Source organism: Hemiscyllium ocellatum, chromosome 11 (assembly GCF_020745735.1).
Source record: "Hemiscyllium ocellatum isolate sHemOce1 chromosome 11, sHemOce1.pat.X.cur, whole genome shotgun sequence".
NCBI classification, from domain to species: Eukaryota; Metazoa; Chordata; class Chondrichthyes; order Orectolobiformes; family Hemiscylliidae; genus Hemiscyllium; species Hemiscyllium ocellatum.
In genome coordinates this window covers 38,399,406-38,417,743 of record NC_083411.1, presented here as the reverse complement: position 1 = coordinate 38,417,743, position 18,338 = coordinate 38,399,406, and the positions used below count along the sequence as shown (strand labels likewise).

The 18,338-nt window shown below is 41.0% G+C and overlaps 1 protein-coding gene across 1 annotated transcript in view; it reads right to left on the bottom strand.

Moving 5' to 3' along the window:
* The window catches only part of cul4b (cullin 4B), an 86,152-nt gene that overhangs the window by 17,967 nt on the left and 49,847 nt on the right, over positions 1-18,338 (bottom strand). Inside the window, exons 12-13 of the mRNA XM_060832525.1 lie at positions 8,589-8,693; positions 6,381-6,491 (exon numbers count right to left, since the gene is read on the bottom strand). Of these exons, the coding sequence (XP_060688508.1) occupies positions 6,381-6,491; positions 8,589-8,693 (216 nt within the window). The remainder of the gene's footprint in view (positions 1-6,380; positions 6,492-8,588; positions 8,694-18,338) is intronic.

Genomic DNA, 18,338 nt, shown 5'->3' with positions numbered 1-18,338 from the left:
ATGGATACAATTGTACACTACCCAACAACTGAGCATTTTCAGCTTTTTGCTTTTATTACAGGTTTGCAGTTTCCACAGTACATCGCTTTTGAAAGTATAGGTACTCATTGCTGTAGGTGTAGCATTAGTTTCACAATGACTTGATAGGTTTTAAAAAGCCAGTGCAACCAAATCAAAATCTAATTCAGCCAAAAACTGACAAACATATATATTCCAATCAGTGCCACTCAAATAAACATTGTTTTAAAAGCAAGCCCTACCCAGAGAATTATCACCATTAACTGACAAAATTAACCTGGATTATGCTCATTTTCAAGAAACCTACGACTAAGAGGTATTGCTTTTCAGTTCGAAAGACTCTATAGGACTATTTTTTGTAAGATCACATTAATTAGGTTAAGTTACTAAGAAATTTACTGCCATCCCAAGTCCCCAAATATAACCAGGTAATCACAATGCCCATAGTAGTGAAGCAAGCCATTCAGCCCACCGAGTCCACACTGACTCTCCGAACAGCATCCCACCCAGACTCATCCCCTAGCCTAACCCTGTAACTTGCATTTCCAATGGCTGATCCACTTAGCCTGCACATTCCTGGACATAATGGGCAATTCAGTATGACCAATTCACCTAACCTGTGACTGTGGGAGGAAACTAGGGCACCCCAAGGAAACCCACACAGATCCAAGGAGAGTGTCTGTGTGGATTTTGCAGAGTCGCCGGAGGCTACAATCAAACTCAGGTCCCTAGCGATGAGAGGCAACAGGGCTAACCACTGAGCCATTGTGCTGCCCCATTGGAAATGGTTTTCCAAATTTTAAAAAAAACTCCAATAAAATAGTATTACTGAAAGGCAGATTCTATTTTGGGATAGATCCAATTTAATAGATGACCTTAACTGTATCAACTTGCCACTCAAATACATGTATACATATTTGAACATTTTTTTGCTAAAAGTCTGCATTTTACCTTTGCAAATTTCCCTGGCTCATGATAGATATTGTTCTTAGAAATACACAAACGAAATTGAGCAAAATCCCAAGAGAAAACAAAATACTTCAAAACTGCATCCATTTTGCTGCATGTGCCGAAAGCAGAAACCCTACTCAGTAAGGTCCAAAGCAGACAGCACCCTCTCTGTAGTAGCCAGAAGATCACAGCAAGTAATGAAAAGTCTTTGAAATTCTGCCAATACATCTACTTTTCAAGAGCAGTGAGGGATGGGTTATGGACTTGATCTAACAACACCTACATTTCATGAAAAGAATAAATTGTTGTTAAAAACACAAAAAATGCTCATTAGCTTAGGAATACCATAGCTTTCAATTAGGCATTTTACAGTCTTTTCAATTCCATCTGTTTCCCTACCCCTTAGTCTCTCCCTCTCTCTTTGCCCACCCCACTCTCCCTCTCATGATACCCCTCTCTGTCCTTCACCTGTCTTCCCTCCTACCTCTCCACCCGTCTCACCCTCCTCTCTCCCCCATCCGTCTCCCCACCCTATCCATCCCATGTCTCTCTCAGTTTCTCTCCACAGATGCTACGAAAACCTGAGTATCTCGAGCTTTTCTATTTTTATTTTAAATTTCCAGCATCTGTAATATTGTTTTTTTTATTAAAGCTGTTAGCTGACTAGCTGAAATCTCGTGACAAATGCTGCTTTTACAGCTAAATAGCAGCAGACTTTCAAGATTGACATATCTGATAGCACTTGACATGTCTTTCACTGATTAACCCAAGAGCAGCTGTTCAAGAAATACTTGTAGGCAACCCCAAACTAGGCAGCACCAAAAAAAGTATGAATGCAAAGCACTCAGCAATTTAAAAATATGCCATTAAAATAATCATTTGAGTTTTCAAAACAAAACAAGCAGTTGCAACCAGACAATAGTTCTTTTTTGTTACAGCTAAGACTATTTAAGAAAAATTTAGAATATGGTAATTGAAGAAAATTCCAGTTCTTTATATGGCACCAGTGCTTTGAAGTATCGAACAATTATCAGTAAGGCAGTTTCAGGAAAATCAGAATTGTAAGCAACTGATTAAGTTAATGATTAAGATAATCCCTGCCACACTGATCATATTTGATATAGTAGCACAGGCTTTATTCAATCAAGTGTGGGATAATAGGACATTAAAATGGATAAACAGTTGTTGAAAACGCAAAACTGGGAGGATTATCATGAATAAATGATTACAATTAGAGCATGGTTTGGAGTGGCCAAAAGGAAACTTGAATGGAACCATTCTTAACTTCATGAATGATGTCAAAGTGTGAGAGAGCACGAGTATTTCAAATTAAACAACTAGGTAGGTCATCTTAGATTGCATATAATGTTGTGCATACAACTTCACAAAACTTCAGCATGTTGTAGGGTTGGTGGAACAAGAGTATACACAAGGTTACTTGCAAGTGTAAAAGGAACAACAAACTTAAACACATGCAGCTTAGGAGATAGGCAATGCTGCCAAGATCAACATTTGTTGCCCATCACAAGCTGCCCTTAAGAATGCAGTGATATGCAACCTCTTTGATTATTAGTCACTGGCTTAGTCATCATAGCAATGGAAGGCGGCTTTTCAGAATGGAGGGCTGCGACTACTGGTGTTCCACAGGGATCAGTGCTGGGCCCTGATCGACATAACTGATGTGAAGGAAAATGTAGCTGGTCTAATTAGCAAGTTTGCGGATGAAACAAAAACTGGTGGAGTTGCGGATAGTGAAGAGGATTGTCAGAGGATACAGCAGAATACAGATCAGTTGGAGGGCATGGACAGAAAAACGGCAGATGGAGTTTATCTGGACAAATTGAAGTGATGCATTTTTGAAAGTCACTACAAATGGAACTTATACAGTGACTGGCTGAACCCTTAGGAGTACTGATGATATTCAGAGACTTGTGGGTGTGCCGGTCCACAGATCACTGAATGTGGCAGCGCGAGTAGATAAGATAATAAAAAAGGCCTATGACACAATGCCCCTTCCAAAGAAGGCAAGCAAGTATAAATACAGACAAGTTACGCTGCAACTTTATAGGACTTTAGTTAGGCCACAATTAGAACACATCAAATTTGGGGGTGGGGGGGCAAAAGAGATATGCAAAGCACGTTTTCACACCAAGTGTGCAGTGTGCCTGAAACACGCTGCCAGAAGTGAAAACAACCACAATAGCGGTTTTCGAGAAGCACCTGAACAAATGCATGAACAGGAAGGGAATAGAGGGATACAGATACAGTAGGTGATGACACTTTTAATATAGCAGGGCAAAATGTGTCAGCACAGGCTTGGAAGGCCAAAGGGGTTGCTCCTGTGCTCCACTGTTCTTTGTTCTATTCATACATCTAGCTCATTTTGATTCATTCATGGAGCAAGGGCACTACTGTTCAGCAAATATTTATTGCCCACCTTTAACTGCCCTTGAGGAGGTCATGGAGTGCTTCATTGTTCAACCGTTGTGATCCACCAGGAAAAGGTGCTGTTAGGGAGATCCAGGATTTTGTCAGAATAGTGATATAGTCCAGAGTCTGGATAATATCTGACTAGCTCTAGTTCTGAAGGAAGGTTATGGACTCTAAACATGAAGTCTTTTCTCTATTTCAGATGATGCCAGACCTGAGTTCTTCTGGCAATTTCTGTTTTTCTTGATTCATATCTGATTTGAGGGGAACTTTCAGGTGTGGTTTCCATGCAGTGACTGCCTTGTACTTCTAGGTGATGATGGCTATGGGTTTGGAGGTGTTATTGAAGCAGCAAGGGTGAAATTCTACTGAAACATATTCTATGTGTTATACATTGCCACCACTGCACTTTTATCATGGAAGGTGGATGGGGTGCCGATCAAGTGGATTCTTTAGTTCTGGATGGCATCACGATTCTCAAGTGATTTTGTTGCTGCACACATCAAAGCAAGTGCTTTATTGGTGGTGGGCAGACTTTGGATAGTTTACTTGCCACAAAACATCTAGCATCTGACTGGCTTTTATTGCCAGTGTTTAGGTAATAGCCCAGTTCAACTTCTTGTCAATATCAACCTCAGGATAATTACAATGGGGAAGTCAGCAATGGTAATTTCATTAAATGCCATGGGGGAATGGCAAAATTCACTCGAAGAAGAGGGTCATTGCCTGGAATTTTTGTTACTCAAAACCAATCAGCCTAAACTCAAATGCTATGCAGATCTTGTTGCATATCAACACCAACTGCTTCATGACTCCTTTTATTGGTTTGCTGAAGAATGAGAATAGGCTAATGCAACAGGTAATTGGCTGGCATTTGTTTGCACTGGGCAGGTTTCAGTGTTCGAGCTTTGCTGGACAAGCTTGGCTAATTTTGCAGCACAAGTCTTCCATACTATTATGGAATGCTATCAGGTCCCAAGTGGAGTAACAAAAATAGAAATTGCTGGAAAAGCTCAGCAGGTCAAGCAGCAAGTGCGGAGAGAAATCAAAGTTAAGGTTTCGGGTCTAACTGGTTTTGAGGAAGGGTCACTCAACCCAAAACATGAACTCTCATTTCTTTCCACAGATGGTGCCAGACCTAAGCTTTTCCAGCAATTTCTATTTAATTGTCTCTGATTTTTAGTATCTGCAGTTTTTATTTTTCCCAAATGGAGTGAATCAGATGAGCTGAAGATTGGCATCTGTGATGCCAGGAATGTCAGGAGGGGATCAAATATCCACCTGGCTGAATACTGATGCAAGTTCTTCCCCATCATTTGAGGAGGAAGATATTTGTGGAGCCAGCTCCATCTGCCAGTTGTTTGATTGTCCATCCCACTCTCAGCTAGATACAGCTGATGTGCCATAACAATACTGTCATGCATAGATGCATCTGGAAGAGAGAGAGACTGGTGAGACAAAGTCAAATATGTTTTTTCCTTTTTATTGGTTTCTCACCATCTGTCACAACACCTTTAGGGGACAGCCAGCTTGGTTAGTGGTGGTGATACCAAGCTGCTCTTGGTGAGGGACACTGAAGTCACAGCTCAGAGTGCATTCTGTACCTTGCCACCCTCAGTACCTCTTCTAACGGCGAAATATTGCTTGAGAATGGAGAGTTTTCAATAAAAGAATGAGTTAAGACCAAATGGCCTACTCCTGATCTTTTCAGCCTCCTCTGCCATTTAATGAAATCATGGCTGATCTAATTGCGACCTCAACTCCACATTGAGGAGGAGACTTGCCCAAGAGACTTCATGGCCTCTGGAATCACTATTAAGGATGCCCAGCACAACACTCTCCCAAATGTAAGCCATTGTGCTCCCAACTTTGATGGGTCTGTCTTGCTGGAGGAGAGGGGACACACCCAGACTTGACCAGGTCAAATGGGGCCAGGTGGTCTGTCAGATTTTATTCCTTTATTTAAAACTTTGTAGCAGTTTTGATACTGTGATTTGCTAGACTATTTCAGAAGGCATTTAAGAGCCAAGCACATTGTTGTGATTGGAGACTCATGAGGAGGGGGAGTGGGGGCACTTGTAGGCTAGAGCAGCTAAGTATAGCAGATTGCCTTTCCCAAAGGGCATTTGCAAATGGATGGGCTTTTCCACAATCAACAAAAGGTTTGTGGTCACTATTAGGAAAATTAAATTCATAGTTCTATAATTAAAAATTTAAATTCCAACTGCTGCCATGATAGAACTTATTCCCATGCCCCAAAGCATTAGTCTGGGCCTCTGGATTACTACTGCAGTAACATTATCATTCTGCCACCCTCTCACTCAAGTGCTTCAATATGGCTGGTTTTGAATTGTTTAGTCAGTTTTCTGGCGAATGTGACGAAAATGGAGAGAGAGAGAGGGGAATTACACAGAAGTCAACAAGTTATTGATAAGTTAAAGGAAGTGAGCATTTCATATTGACAGCTTAGACTGAAAACCAAGAAAATAAGAAGAAACATACCTATGGATTTCACTTGCTCATCATTCACATGCAAGTGAATCAGAACAAAGTCGCATACTAGCAAATGAGTAACCAACTCATGATGTGACAATAGCTTGGTGTACGGAACAGTGAGTTAGCGAAAACCGACACATTCATTTACGTTTTGGCAGAAACATTCATGTTGACCGTGAGGTGGCCCCAACACAAGAATAAGGTTTCAAATGCCAAATTATAAATGCCAATTTATAATTAAATCCAAACAAAAGGCAATAAAGCACATTGTCACTTATTTTGGCATACCAATATTTGAATAACAAACCTTTTCAACTTAGGATTATGGACTGCCAGTCTAGATGTTTCTCTGATTGATGAAAATAATTGTGAAACAACTTAGTTGTGAGAAGTGCGACTAATAACAAAACCATACCAAAACTTCATAAATCAAAGACATCAGTGGACAAGGAACAGTAATATATATGCTAGTGAAGCAAACTCACCATGTTTCAATTTGGACAGCATTGATTTTTCAGCATCTACTGATGCACTCTTTCCAACCAACAGTCGCTTTGCTAAGTCCTTCTTATAAAAAGCCTCAAATACGTCTTTTCCTGTTTTAAGAGAGTAAAAATTTAATTGATTACATATGAAAAGAAATGATTCGAAGACATTTATTACTTTCTTTTGCTAAAATCTGCAATGTTAATCATAACACTACATGATAATTCAGTGAACAAAAAGGCCTCAGTCAAACTATACACCCATCTATCAATTTACAAGCAACGTTTTTGCAAGTATCCAACAAAATATTTTATAAAGATAATTGAAAATAAAACTTCTGAGCCAAATTAGAAGATTAGGATTAAATGGGAAGTAAGGCACAGGATTTTACCATTTGCATGTAATTTGCAACACAAAAGAAGACTATTTTAGATGAAACCTATTCCTCTCAGTTTAACCAGTTTTCTTTCCTCTTGAAGACATCTGATTTCTTGCTCGGTATCACTTTTCCTTGTAACTTAATTGAGTCATACAAAATGGTGAAGGATTTGGACAGAATTGACAGGCAACACTGGTTTCCCCTAGTGGAGATGGCAGTTTCTGAGGGGCAGATTTAGGACAATTTTTTGATGGGTTAGACAGGACAAGAACAACATTTTATTCACCCACGGTGAATGCCTGGAATTTTGGCTGAGGCCAAAACTCTTGAGGCATTTAAAAGAACTCTGAATCCGTACCTGAAGCATTGTAACCTGCGAGGCTTAAACCAGACGCAGCAATGTAAGAGAGAGTACCCACATAATTCAGCCAGTGCAGACACAACAGACTGAATGACCTCTTTCAGCAAATGAGAGGACTGCAGATGCTGGAGATCAGAGTCAAGATTACAGTGGTGCTTGAAAAGCACAGCAAGTCAGGTCGCATCCCAGGAGCAGGAAAGTAGACGTTTCCGGCAAAAGCCCTTGATCAAGAATGAGGCGGGGAGCCTCTGGGATGGAGAGAAAAATGGGAGGGGGTGGACTGGGGAGAAGGTAGCTAAGAGTGCAATAGGTGGATGGAGGTGGGGAATAAGATGATAGGTCTGAAAGGAGGATGGAGCAGATAGGTGGAAGGAAGATTGGCAGGTAGAACAGTTCGGCAAGCACTGAGGAAGAAGATGTGGTTCTGGTAGCGAATCTGTTTCAGGACATGGTTGAAGAACTTCAGAGCAGAGGAGATGACCTGGGGGTTGCAGTGAGAGGGAGACTGACTGAGATCTTCTGTCTACAAAGATCTCAGTGAGTCTCTCTCTCACTGCAACCCCCAGGTCATCTTCTCTGCCCTGAAGCTCTTCAACCATGTCCTGAAACAGACTTGCTACCAGAGCCACATCTGCTTCCTCAGTGCTTGCCGAACTGCCCTACCTGTCAATCTTCCTTCCCACCTATCACCTTCTTCCCCACCTCCATCCCACTATTGCGCTCTTAACTACCTTCTCCCAAGCCCCACCCCCTCCCATTTATCTCTCCACCCCAGAGGCTCCGTGCCTCATTCCTGATGAAGGGCTTTTGCCCAAAACGTCGATTTTCCTTCTCCTCAGATGCTGCCTGACCTGCTGTGCATTTCCAACACCACTCTAATCTTGAATGACCTCTGTGCATTGCATTTTTCTTATGGTTCTAATTTCACAGCAATCATCCGCTGATACCTCAATCAAGTTACTAATCACCACACACTCATCAGTACTTGCTGGCAGAAAAAGCAATTGTTGTTATAGCTGATATTAGCTTATGGTCAAGAAAGTCCTGCTCTGAAGAACTCTTTAGATTAGATTACTTACAATGTGGAAACAGGCCCTTCGGCCCAACAAGTCCACACCAACCCGCCAAAGCGCAACTCACCCATACCCCTACATTTGCCCCTTATCTAACACTACGGGCAATTTAGCATGGCCAATTCACCTGATGTGCACATCTTTGGACTGTGGGAGGAAACCGGAGTACCCGGAGGAAACCCACGCAGATACGGAGAGAATGTGCAAACTCCACACAGTCAGTCGCCTGAGGCGGGAATTGAACTCAGGTCTCTGGCGCTGTGAGGCAGCAGTGCTAACCACTGTGCCACCCTAAGGTTTAGTGCTGACCTTTACTTTTACACAACAGTGACAGAAGTGTAGGAATATTTAAAATCCATGTTATTTAATAAATTAATAGCAATTTCACACATACCATAAATGAACCTAAATATTATCATAATTTTGTCCAGCATCTTCTCAAGTTCTTCATCTGTAGCTTCTTTATTGCCAGCTCGAAGCTTCGAGTCTACATATTTGGCTGAAACAGAAAAAGCACAAACCTCTTTAGGTTACTTTGCAAGTTCAGTGCTGAGTTACGCTTTGAACCTAGGATTTCTTTTATACCGAATCCATAACACAAGCAGCAAGTCATTCAACACAAGTGGTTGGTGTGAAATAATCCATACTTGCTTCTGCCAATCTGATCAGTAAAGAGAAGCAAAAGTCTTCCTTTCCTTCTTCCATTATATTAACATTAAGCCTACTTAAATGCCTCTCTTGTTGTTCGAAGACTCTTGTTCTATCTTCCACAACTGCCTCCCACCCCTCCCCATACATACATGAGAACTGCTTTTTAAACAAGGTGTCAAACCCATGAGCAATTTTAAAAATCCGTAACTCCCACCTTTTTTGCAGAACACAGCTTCAAAACAGCTGTTCCAGCAATGGATTTACATGCTTATCATTTTCATGTTAATTATTTTTAAATTATTCTGTTTAGTAACAATATTAGTCTGTACTAATTTATGTTTTGGTGTGTTGCCCCTCTTCGACTTCCAAACAATATTTGACCTCATTACTCCTACTAATAAAACATACCATTTCCCCATGTCTTTCCTGAAATTAATCCATTCATTCTACAAAATTATTGATGCCATTCCAATTTTGTTATATTCATTTATGTTAATTATCTGTTCAATTTAGTGTTCTCAATTTTGAAACTGTAGTGATTTTCAAGACCAAATTGTTAATGTAGTAAATCATGAATCAGTAGGTGGACCCAGCAGCAACTCCTGGGGAACATCATGTTCTACCTTCAGCCATATTGTGTTGCTACACATAGAATTTCTTTTATCCATTATGTTCAGCATTTCCTGACTCCATTTGCTTTAATCTTGAGTCATGCTATGTAATATCATATCAAAAGGCTTTTGAAGATTCACAAATACCTACTGCATTATCCTGGTTTACTGCAAATTTACATGTTTGATCTTTCTTAAAAAAATTAAATCTTACTACTTTCATCTGTCTTCAGAAGACAGTAGTCTTGCACTGTCACATAAACACCACAACTCCAGCAACTCAGTAATCATGCTTCACTCAAGTTGAGGTAGCGCGCTTTTTGGTAGATAAGCCAAATAAGCAAATTTGGGATTGATTGAACAAAAACTGAGATTTGGGGTCAATTTTCCAAACAAATAAATGGTAAGCTTTTCGAAAGTTGTTCTGAGTTTCACATTTAGAAGGGAGAACAAGATAATAGACCATTATTTAAATAGAATAAAAGCTGCAACATAAAGAGACTTGGGGCACTTACGGTCCTACAGCCTGCACTCAGCAAAAAACCATGTCTATATTCCTTTTAAAGATATCAAAATTCTGAAGTGTCACACTTCAGTGCATTGTTTGTCCCAAGAATGACATATTTACACTGCAAAGAAAAAAACAAGCAGGCTCAAACAAGCACTCAAGTTACCAAGTACCTAATGGCAAAGAGCCATTCCTTTGCTGGATTTTTCAGACTGAAAATTTACTCAGAGCTGCAAATGTGTCATGAGTTTGATACCCACTGCTTTATTTATGAAACACAGCACTCTTCACCATTCATCACACAGTCAATCTGGAACCAATGGTTATATTTAGAACCTTCACACCGTCATTCCCTCCTTCAGTCAAACTCTTTGGCACTGCCCCTCTTAGATTTGTCATAGAGTATTTTACACAACTACGTAAGCATGCTTCCAATGAGGTCAATCAAAAGCAGGAAAAGGAGATTTCCACTTAGATAAAAATAGTCCTGAAGCCAAACAAGGCATATCAAGTAATAGGATAAAATAAAATTAAACAAATAAAATCTCAAAAGACCAGATATCAAGTGACAGATACAAAGGTGGCTCTGCAGTCCATCAGAAAGTGATAAATATTAATCAAAATCTTTCACATTTTCAAGATTTGATTAATTCATCCCTTAGCCTTTAATAAAAAAAACCCAATGTGTTGATCTTCCCTCCTGTACAGCCATGCATTTAAATAGTGCCCTTGAACGTAGGAATTCAGCTCAGGTTCTTCACATAGATGTACTGTCAAGTGTCACAAATACAACATCTTTGGAAAATTCTATTTTAAAATATTCCTTTGAATCAAAGAGAAACAGACAGCTTTGCAAAAAGAGTGGTGAACTCTTGGTAATTTCCTCAGTGTGGAGGATTGCCTGGATCACATTATGTTGCCCTTGAAGTTTTTTGGAGGGGGGATTGTGGATACATTGAAAGTCAATAAAACCACTTGAGGTGTGATTTGCATCTCTTTCAGAATAGAGGAAAGATGCAGACAAAGTGCTGCTGTTGGGAAACAGGCTTGCAATTGCAATTGAAGAGAACTGTAATTCTCCCAGGAACAGACTTTTTCTATTATGTACAGAATAAATAGAAGCTCTACATTGGAAAGACTGTTTTCTAAGAGTCAATGAAACCACTTAACTATGAGAATCTTTACAATTCTGGTTTCAAAGAATCACAGAATTGTCACAGCACAAAGTTGTTATTTGACCCATTATATCCATTCTGACTTTACTACATAGTGCCAATCTCCTGCCTTTCCCCAAATCTCAGCATACCATGTCCATCCAAATAGGGCTATCAGGACCGTCATTACTCGAAGTAGTGTGGACATTTTTGAGGTGCATCTTGCTGGTGTTAATGGCATCCAGAAAAACTTAAAGTGCAATGATAATTGAAGGACTCTAAGTTTTGACTGGACCTAGCTACCAATGGTAAACCTCTGCTGGAGAGCTAGGAGTGACTTTGAGTCAGCCTTAAATGCTGCATACCAGGAGGAAGCTTTGGGTAAGTTATAGAGTCATAGAGATGTACAGCATGGAAACAGACTCTTCGGTCCAACCCGTCCATGCCAACCAGATATCCCAACCCAATCTAGTCCCACCTGCCAGCATCCATGGGCCCATATCCCTCCAAACCCTTCCTATTCATATACCCATCTAAATGCCTCTTAAATGCTGCAATTGTACCAGCCTCCACCAAATCCCCTGGCAGCTCATTCCGTACATGTACCACCCTCTATGTGAAAAAGTTGCACCTTAGGTTTCTTTTATATCTTTCCCCTCACACCCTCAACCTATGCCCTCTAGTTCTGGACTCTCCGACCCCAGGGAAAAGACTTTGTCTATTCATCATGTCCATGCCTCTCAATTTTGTAAACCTCTATAAAGTCATCCTTCAGCCTCCGACGTTCCAGGGAAAACAGCCTCAGCCTGTTCAGCATCTCCCTGTAGCTCAGATCCTCCAATCCTGGCAACATCCTTGTAAATCTTTTCGGAACCTTTTCAAGTTTCACAACATCTTCCTGATAGGAAGGAGACCAAAATTGCACACAATATGCCAACAGTAGCCTAACCAACGTCCTGTAAAGCCACCACATGATCTCCCAACTCCTGTACTCAATACTCTGAACAGTAAAGGAAAGCATACTAAACACTGCTTTCACTATCCTGTCTATCTGCGACTCCACTTTCAAGGAGCTATGAACCTGCACTCCAAGGTCTCTTTGTTCAGCAACACTCTCTAGGACCTTACCATTAAGTGTATAAGTCCTGCTAAGATTTGCTTTCCCAAAATGCAGCACCTCGCATTTATCTGAATTAAACTCCATCTGCCACTTCTCTGCCCACTGGCCCAGCTGGACCAGATCCTGTTGTAATCGGAGGTAATCCTCTTCGCTGTCCACTACACCTCCAATTTTGGTGTCATTTGCAAACTTACTAACTGTACCTCTTATGCTTGCATCCAAATCACTTATGTAAATGACAAGAAATAGAGGACAAAGCACCGATCCTGGTGGCACTCCAATGGTCACAGGCCTCCAGTCTGAAAAACAACCCTCCACTACCCCCTCTGTCTTCTAACTTTGAGCCACTTCTGGATCCAAATGGCTAGTTCTCCCTGTATTCCATGAGATTTAACCTTGCTAATCAGTCTCCCATGGGGGACCTTGTTGAACGCCTTACTGAAGTCCATATAGATCACATCTACTGCTCTGCCCTCATCAATCTTCTTTGTTACTTCTTCAAACAACTCAATCAAGTTTGTGAGACATGATTTCCCACGCACAAAGCCATGTTGGCGATCCCGAATCAGCCTTTGCCTTTCCAAATACACTTACATTCTGTCCTTCAGGATTCCCTCCAACAACTTGCCCACCACCGAGATCAGGCTCACCAGACTATAGTTCCTTGGCTTCTCTTTACTGCCCTTCGTTAAACAGTGGCACCAAGTTTGCTAACCTCCAGTCTTCCGCCACCTCACCTGTCACTATCGATGATACAAATATCTCAGCAAGAGGCCCAGCAATCACTTCTCTGGCTTCTCAGAGAGTTCTCGGGTACACTTGATCAGGGCCTGGCAATTTATCCACTTTTAACCGTTTCAAGACATCCAGCACTTGTTCCTCTGTAATATGGACATTTTGCAAGATGTCAACATCTATTTCCCTATAGTCTATATCTTCCATATCTTTTTCCACAGTAAATACGGATGCAAAATATTCATTTAGTATCTCCCCCATTTTCTGTGGCTCCACACAAAGTCCCTTGCTGATCTTTGAGGGGCCCTATTCTCTCCCTAGTTACCCTTTTGTCCTTAATGTATTTGTAAAACCCTTTGGATTCTCCTTAATTTTATTTGCCAAAGCTATTGATGTCCCCGTTTTGCCCTCCTGATTTCCCTCTTAAGTATACTCCTACTTTCTTTATACTCTCCGAAGGATTCACTCGATCTATCCTGTCTATACCTGACATATGCTTCCTTCTTTTTCTTAACCAAATGCTCAATTTCTTTAGTCATCCAGCATTCCCTATACCTACCAGCCTTTCCTTTCACCCTAACAGAGATACACTTTCTCTGGATTCTTGTTATCAGCTTTCGAAAGTTCTTGCCTAATGCCGTCAAAATTGGCCTTCTCCAATTTAGAGCTTTAACTTTTAGATCTGGTCTATCCTTTTCCATCACTATTTTAAAACGAATAGTGTTGAAGAAAGTTAGTTTTTAAAACAAAATTGCACCAGTGACATATTGCTCCACAGCAGTGATAATATCAGACAAAATGAGGAAACCAAATAAAAGGAGATATTAGGAAGTCTGACAAAGGTTTGGTCAGTGGTGAATGTTTAAGGAGGGGGAAGGGTGATGATGGACAGGGAAACTTTGAAATGGAATTTCAGGGATATCGAAATTTGGAGGAATAGACCAACAGATAGGTGAATTTTGATGCAGAGAAGTACAAGTAGGAAGAACATTGAGACATTTTTAAAAAGTGCAATTCTAAAAGGAGTGAGCAGGACCAGAGGAAGCTGAGTGGTGAAGTGCATCAATCATTGATGATGGCACGACAGGTTGAGAGAGTAGTTCACAAAGCAAAAGCCATTCTGGATTTAAACAATACATTTGTAGAATCAAGCAAATAAGTTGTGTTTATACCCAGTCTGAGCACTGTACTTTAGAAAAAAAATCTAAAAGAGAGCGGGTCCAGAAAAGAAAAAGAATAGCTCCAAGAATGGTTCAATTCAGTAACCTAGGTCAGGGTAACTTGGCACGACGGATCCAAATTGACTGAGTGGTAGAGACAGAGGACGTGGCTATTTGTATGACTGGAGGCTGGTGTTGTTCAGTTGCCTATCACAAGAATCAGTGCTAGGCCCTTTTTGTTTGTCATATAAAGGATATTAATGAAAATTTGAGGGGTGGGTGGTAGGTATTAAGCGTAATGGGGATGTTGCTGGCATTGAAGTACTTCAGCTATGAAAGAGGCTCAGGTTGTTTTTTTTGTAGCAGAGAATGCCTAAGGAGGTACCCAGGACAAGGAGGATAGCAAGTAGCTGTTCCCCTTAGTTGAAGGGGTCAATTTTAAAGGGAATCACAGTGGTTCAGAGGAAACTTTTTTTCAACCAGAGAGATGTGGGAATCTGGACTGGACTGCCTGGGAATAGGTTAGAGGCAGGAGACCTCCACCTTCAAAATGTTGATGGGATAAGCAATGAAAACATTATAACATTCATGGCTTTGGGTCAGGTGCTGGAATGTGAGACAAATGTATAGATGGGCCAGCACAGAATGGATTGGCCAAAAGGTCTCTTCTGCGCTTTATGACTTTATCTCTAATTAGTGAGGTTGAGACTGGTTTCCTTGGAGATGGGAAGGTTGAAGGAAGATTTAATCAAGATATTCAAAACTAAGGTTTTGAGGCGGCACGGTGGCACAGTGGTTAGCACTGCTGCCTCACAGCGCCAGGGACCTGGGTTCAATTCCCGCCTCAGGCGACTGTCTGTGTGGAGTTTGCACGTTCTCCCCGTGTCTGCGTGGGTTTCCTCCGGGTGCTCCGGTTTCCTCCCACAGTCCAAAGATGTGTGGGTTAGGTGAATTGGCCATGCTAAATTGCCCGTAGTGTTAGGTAAGGGGTATGGGTGGGTTGCGCTTCGACGGGTCGGTGTGGACTTGTTGGGCCGAAGGGCCTGTTTCCACACTGTAAGTCTAATCTAATCTAATAAGGTCTGGATGGAGTACATGGGGAAAAATGATTCCCAGTGGAGGAAGGATAGAGAACCAGAGGGCAGAGATTTAATTAGCAAAAGATGCATTGGCAACATAACGACATTGTATTTAGTCAATAATTGGTTAAAATCAGAACTACACTCCCTGAGAACACAAAGATCGCAAGATCAAGACCAACAGAAAAATCTACAACTGCAACTCTTAACACATTAACTGACCTGACAAGACCAATGCAATGATGCTCAAAAATGATAAAACTTCAAGTACAAAACATGCCAAACATAAAAACCCAAATGTTTAAGCTAACATTGCAGGCTCACAAACAAGCACAGAAATACAATATGAAGTATTTTAAAGGCATGATTGACAAAATGAACGCAAGATGCATGCCTCACTCAACTTATAATTAACTTTCTAATTTTATTTATCTAATTGCCCTCACCAGCATGTTCTCTCTCCCACTCCATACCCCAAATCTTTAAAGGTAAAAATACTTCTGCTACACACAGAACACATTATTTTTAAAAATTACACTTGACAGTCATCACTTCAAATAGCACCAGAGAATATTAAATATCAATTGCAAACGTCACACACTCATGCACTTCAAGCCGAGTAATGCTGCTGTCAAATAACACTCACGTCAAGTAACATTTGCCTGTCACAGATATTACCAACCTCGAAATACCCACCAGATACAAGTGAAATAAATAAATCTTTTAAATTAGTCTACAGGCCTGGGGAGGCTTGGTTAGCAGGGCAGGACAGGTCACAAGAGACTGGTCTCAATGTCAATGGATTACAGCAGTTAAAGGAGGCAGCTCACCACAACCTGCTCAAGTGAACTGAGAGAGGGCTGAGAAACATATTAGAAATATTGGGAAATATAGGTTTTGGTGAGAGGGAAAAACTGAGGGAAATCTATTTGAGTTGGGAAATTGGGGATGGAGAAATTAATAGACTGCAGGTCAACAAATCCTCAGGGTCTGATAATCTGCATACCAGAGTACTTAAGGAAGTAGCCCTAGAAATGATGGATGTATTGGTGTCCACCTTCAAAGACTCTATTTTCTGGAACAGTTCCTACAGATTGGAGGATAGCTACTATGCCTCCCTCTTTGGGAGGCAGCAAGAAAACTAGAATTATTGATGGTGAAGGCTGATGTCAATGGGAGGAGAACACTAGAGTCCATTATATAACATTTAATAGCAGAAAAAAGTGGAATGATCTGATAGAGTAGCATGGATTTATTAAAGGGAAATCGTGCTTGACAAAACTGTTGGAATTCTTCAAGCATGTAGCTTGTAGAGGTGACGTGTGGGAGTTAGTTGATGTGACTTATCTAGACTTTCAGAAGGCTTTTAACAAAGTCCCACGTAAGAGATAAGCACATGGGATGGGGCGCAGTATATCAAGATTGACAGAAAACTGGCTGGCAGATAATAAACAAACATTAGGAATTAAACAAATCTTTTTCCAAAAAGCAGGCAGTGACTAGTGGGAAACCACAGGGATCAGAGCTAGGACTCTAGCTGTTCACATATATATTTGGGTGAGGGAACTGAATACAATAATGCCAAATTTGCAGATGACACAAAAGTGGGTAGAGGGGTGAGCTGTAAGGAGGATGCAGAGATGCTTCACTGAGATTTGGACAAGCTGGGTGAGTGGACAAATCCATGCTGGATAATGTGGATAAATTTGGGTTTTGAACTGAAAACAGGAAGACAGATTATCTGAATGGCAGTGAATTTAGAGGGTGGAAATTTGCAATGAGACCTGTGTCCTCATATACCAATCACTGAAGATAAGGTACAGCAGACAGTCAAGGCAGCAAATACTTTGCTGGCCTTCAGAGCAAGAGGATTTGAGGACATGAGCAGGGATATTCTTGCTGCAATTATACAGTGCCTTATTAAGGCCACACCTGGAATAGTGTGCACAATTTTGGTCTCCTTATCACAGGAATAATGCTCTTGTGAGAGAGGTGGACTGATGCTTGAGGAGTATTGAATGGGTTATACCCAGTGGCGTTCAGAGGGATGAAGGGGCAACCTTACAAAAAATTTACAAGATTCGAACAGGACTTGACAGGATAGATACAAGAATAATGTTCCCAATGGTGAGGTGGGGTAGGAGGTTGAGTTGGTGGTGGTTCTGGACTGAAATGAGAAGATATTCCTTCACCCAAGGTGTGGTGAGCTTAGGAATTCACTACGAGCAAAAGCAGTCGAGGCCAAAACATTGTATGATTTCATGAAGGAGGTGGTTATAGCACTCGAGTCTGAAGTGACCATAGGATATGTGGGAAAAGCTAGAACAGGCTGTTCAGTTGGATGCCCCAAAGAGCTAAATGATCAACTCTTGCTCCTAATTACTGTGTTTTCTATGTTGGATCAGTCAGCAACAAGCAAACATTTTGCAAATTTCTTTTTAGCTTACAAGTTTCTATTTCATTGTTTGTTCATGGATTGTAGGTATCATCAGCTAGGTCACCTTTTAACATCCATCCTTAGTTGCCCTAGAGAATGTGACCATTACAGGCTTCTTGTAGGTAGACCAACAGTGCTGTTAGAAATAGAGTTTTAGGATTATGACCCAATGACCATGAAGGAACAGTAGAACAGTTCCAAGTCAGGACACAGGGTTGCTTCAGGGGAACGTTGCAAGGGATTATCTCACGTATCTGTTGTCCATTTGTAAAGGTGACAGAGTCTTGGAGAGTTGCGGCTATATATCTTGTACAATACACACTGCTGTCACTGTGCATTAGTAATGAAGTTCATGTTTAAGATGGTGGGTAGGATGTCATTCAAGCAGGTTGGTTTGCCCTGGATGAAGTCAAGCTGCTTGAATGTTGCTGGTGCTGCATCCATCCAGGCATGTGGAGAACTTGCCACTGCACTTCATACTTGTGCCTTTCAGATGATGGACCAGATTTAGGAGGAATTAGAAGCCAAGTTAGTTGACACAGAACTCCTAGCATTTGATCTGCTCTTGTAGCCACAGTATTTATTTGGCTGGAACAGTGTCTGGTGAATGGTAATGCCCAGTATGGTAATAATGTATAATTCAACAATTGTAATTTCATTGGAAATGGTCAGTCTCAGAAATTTACATG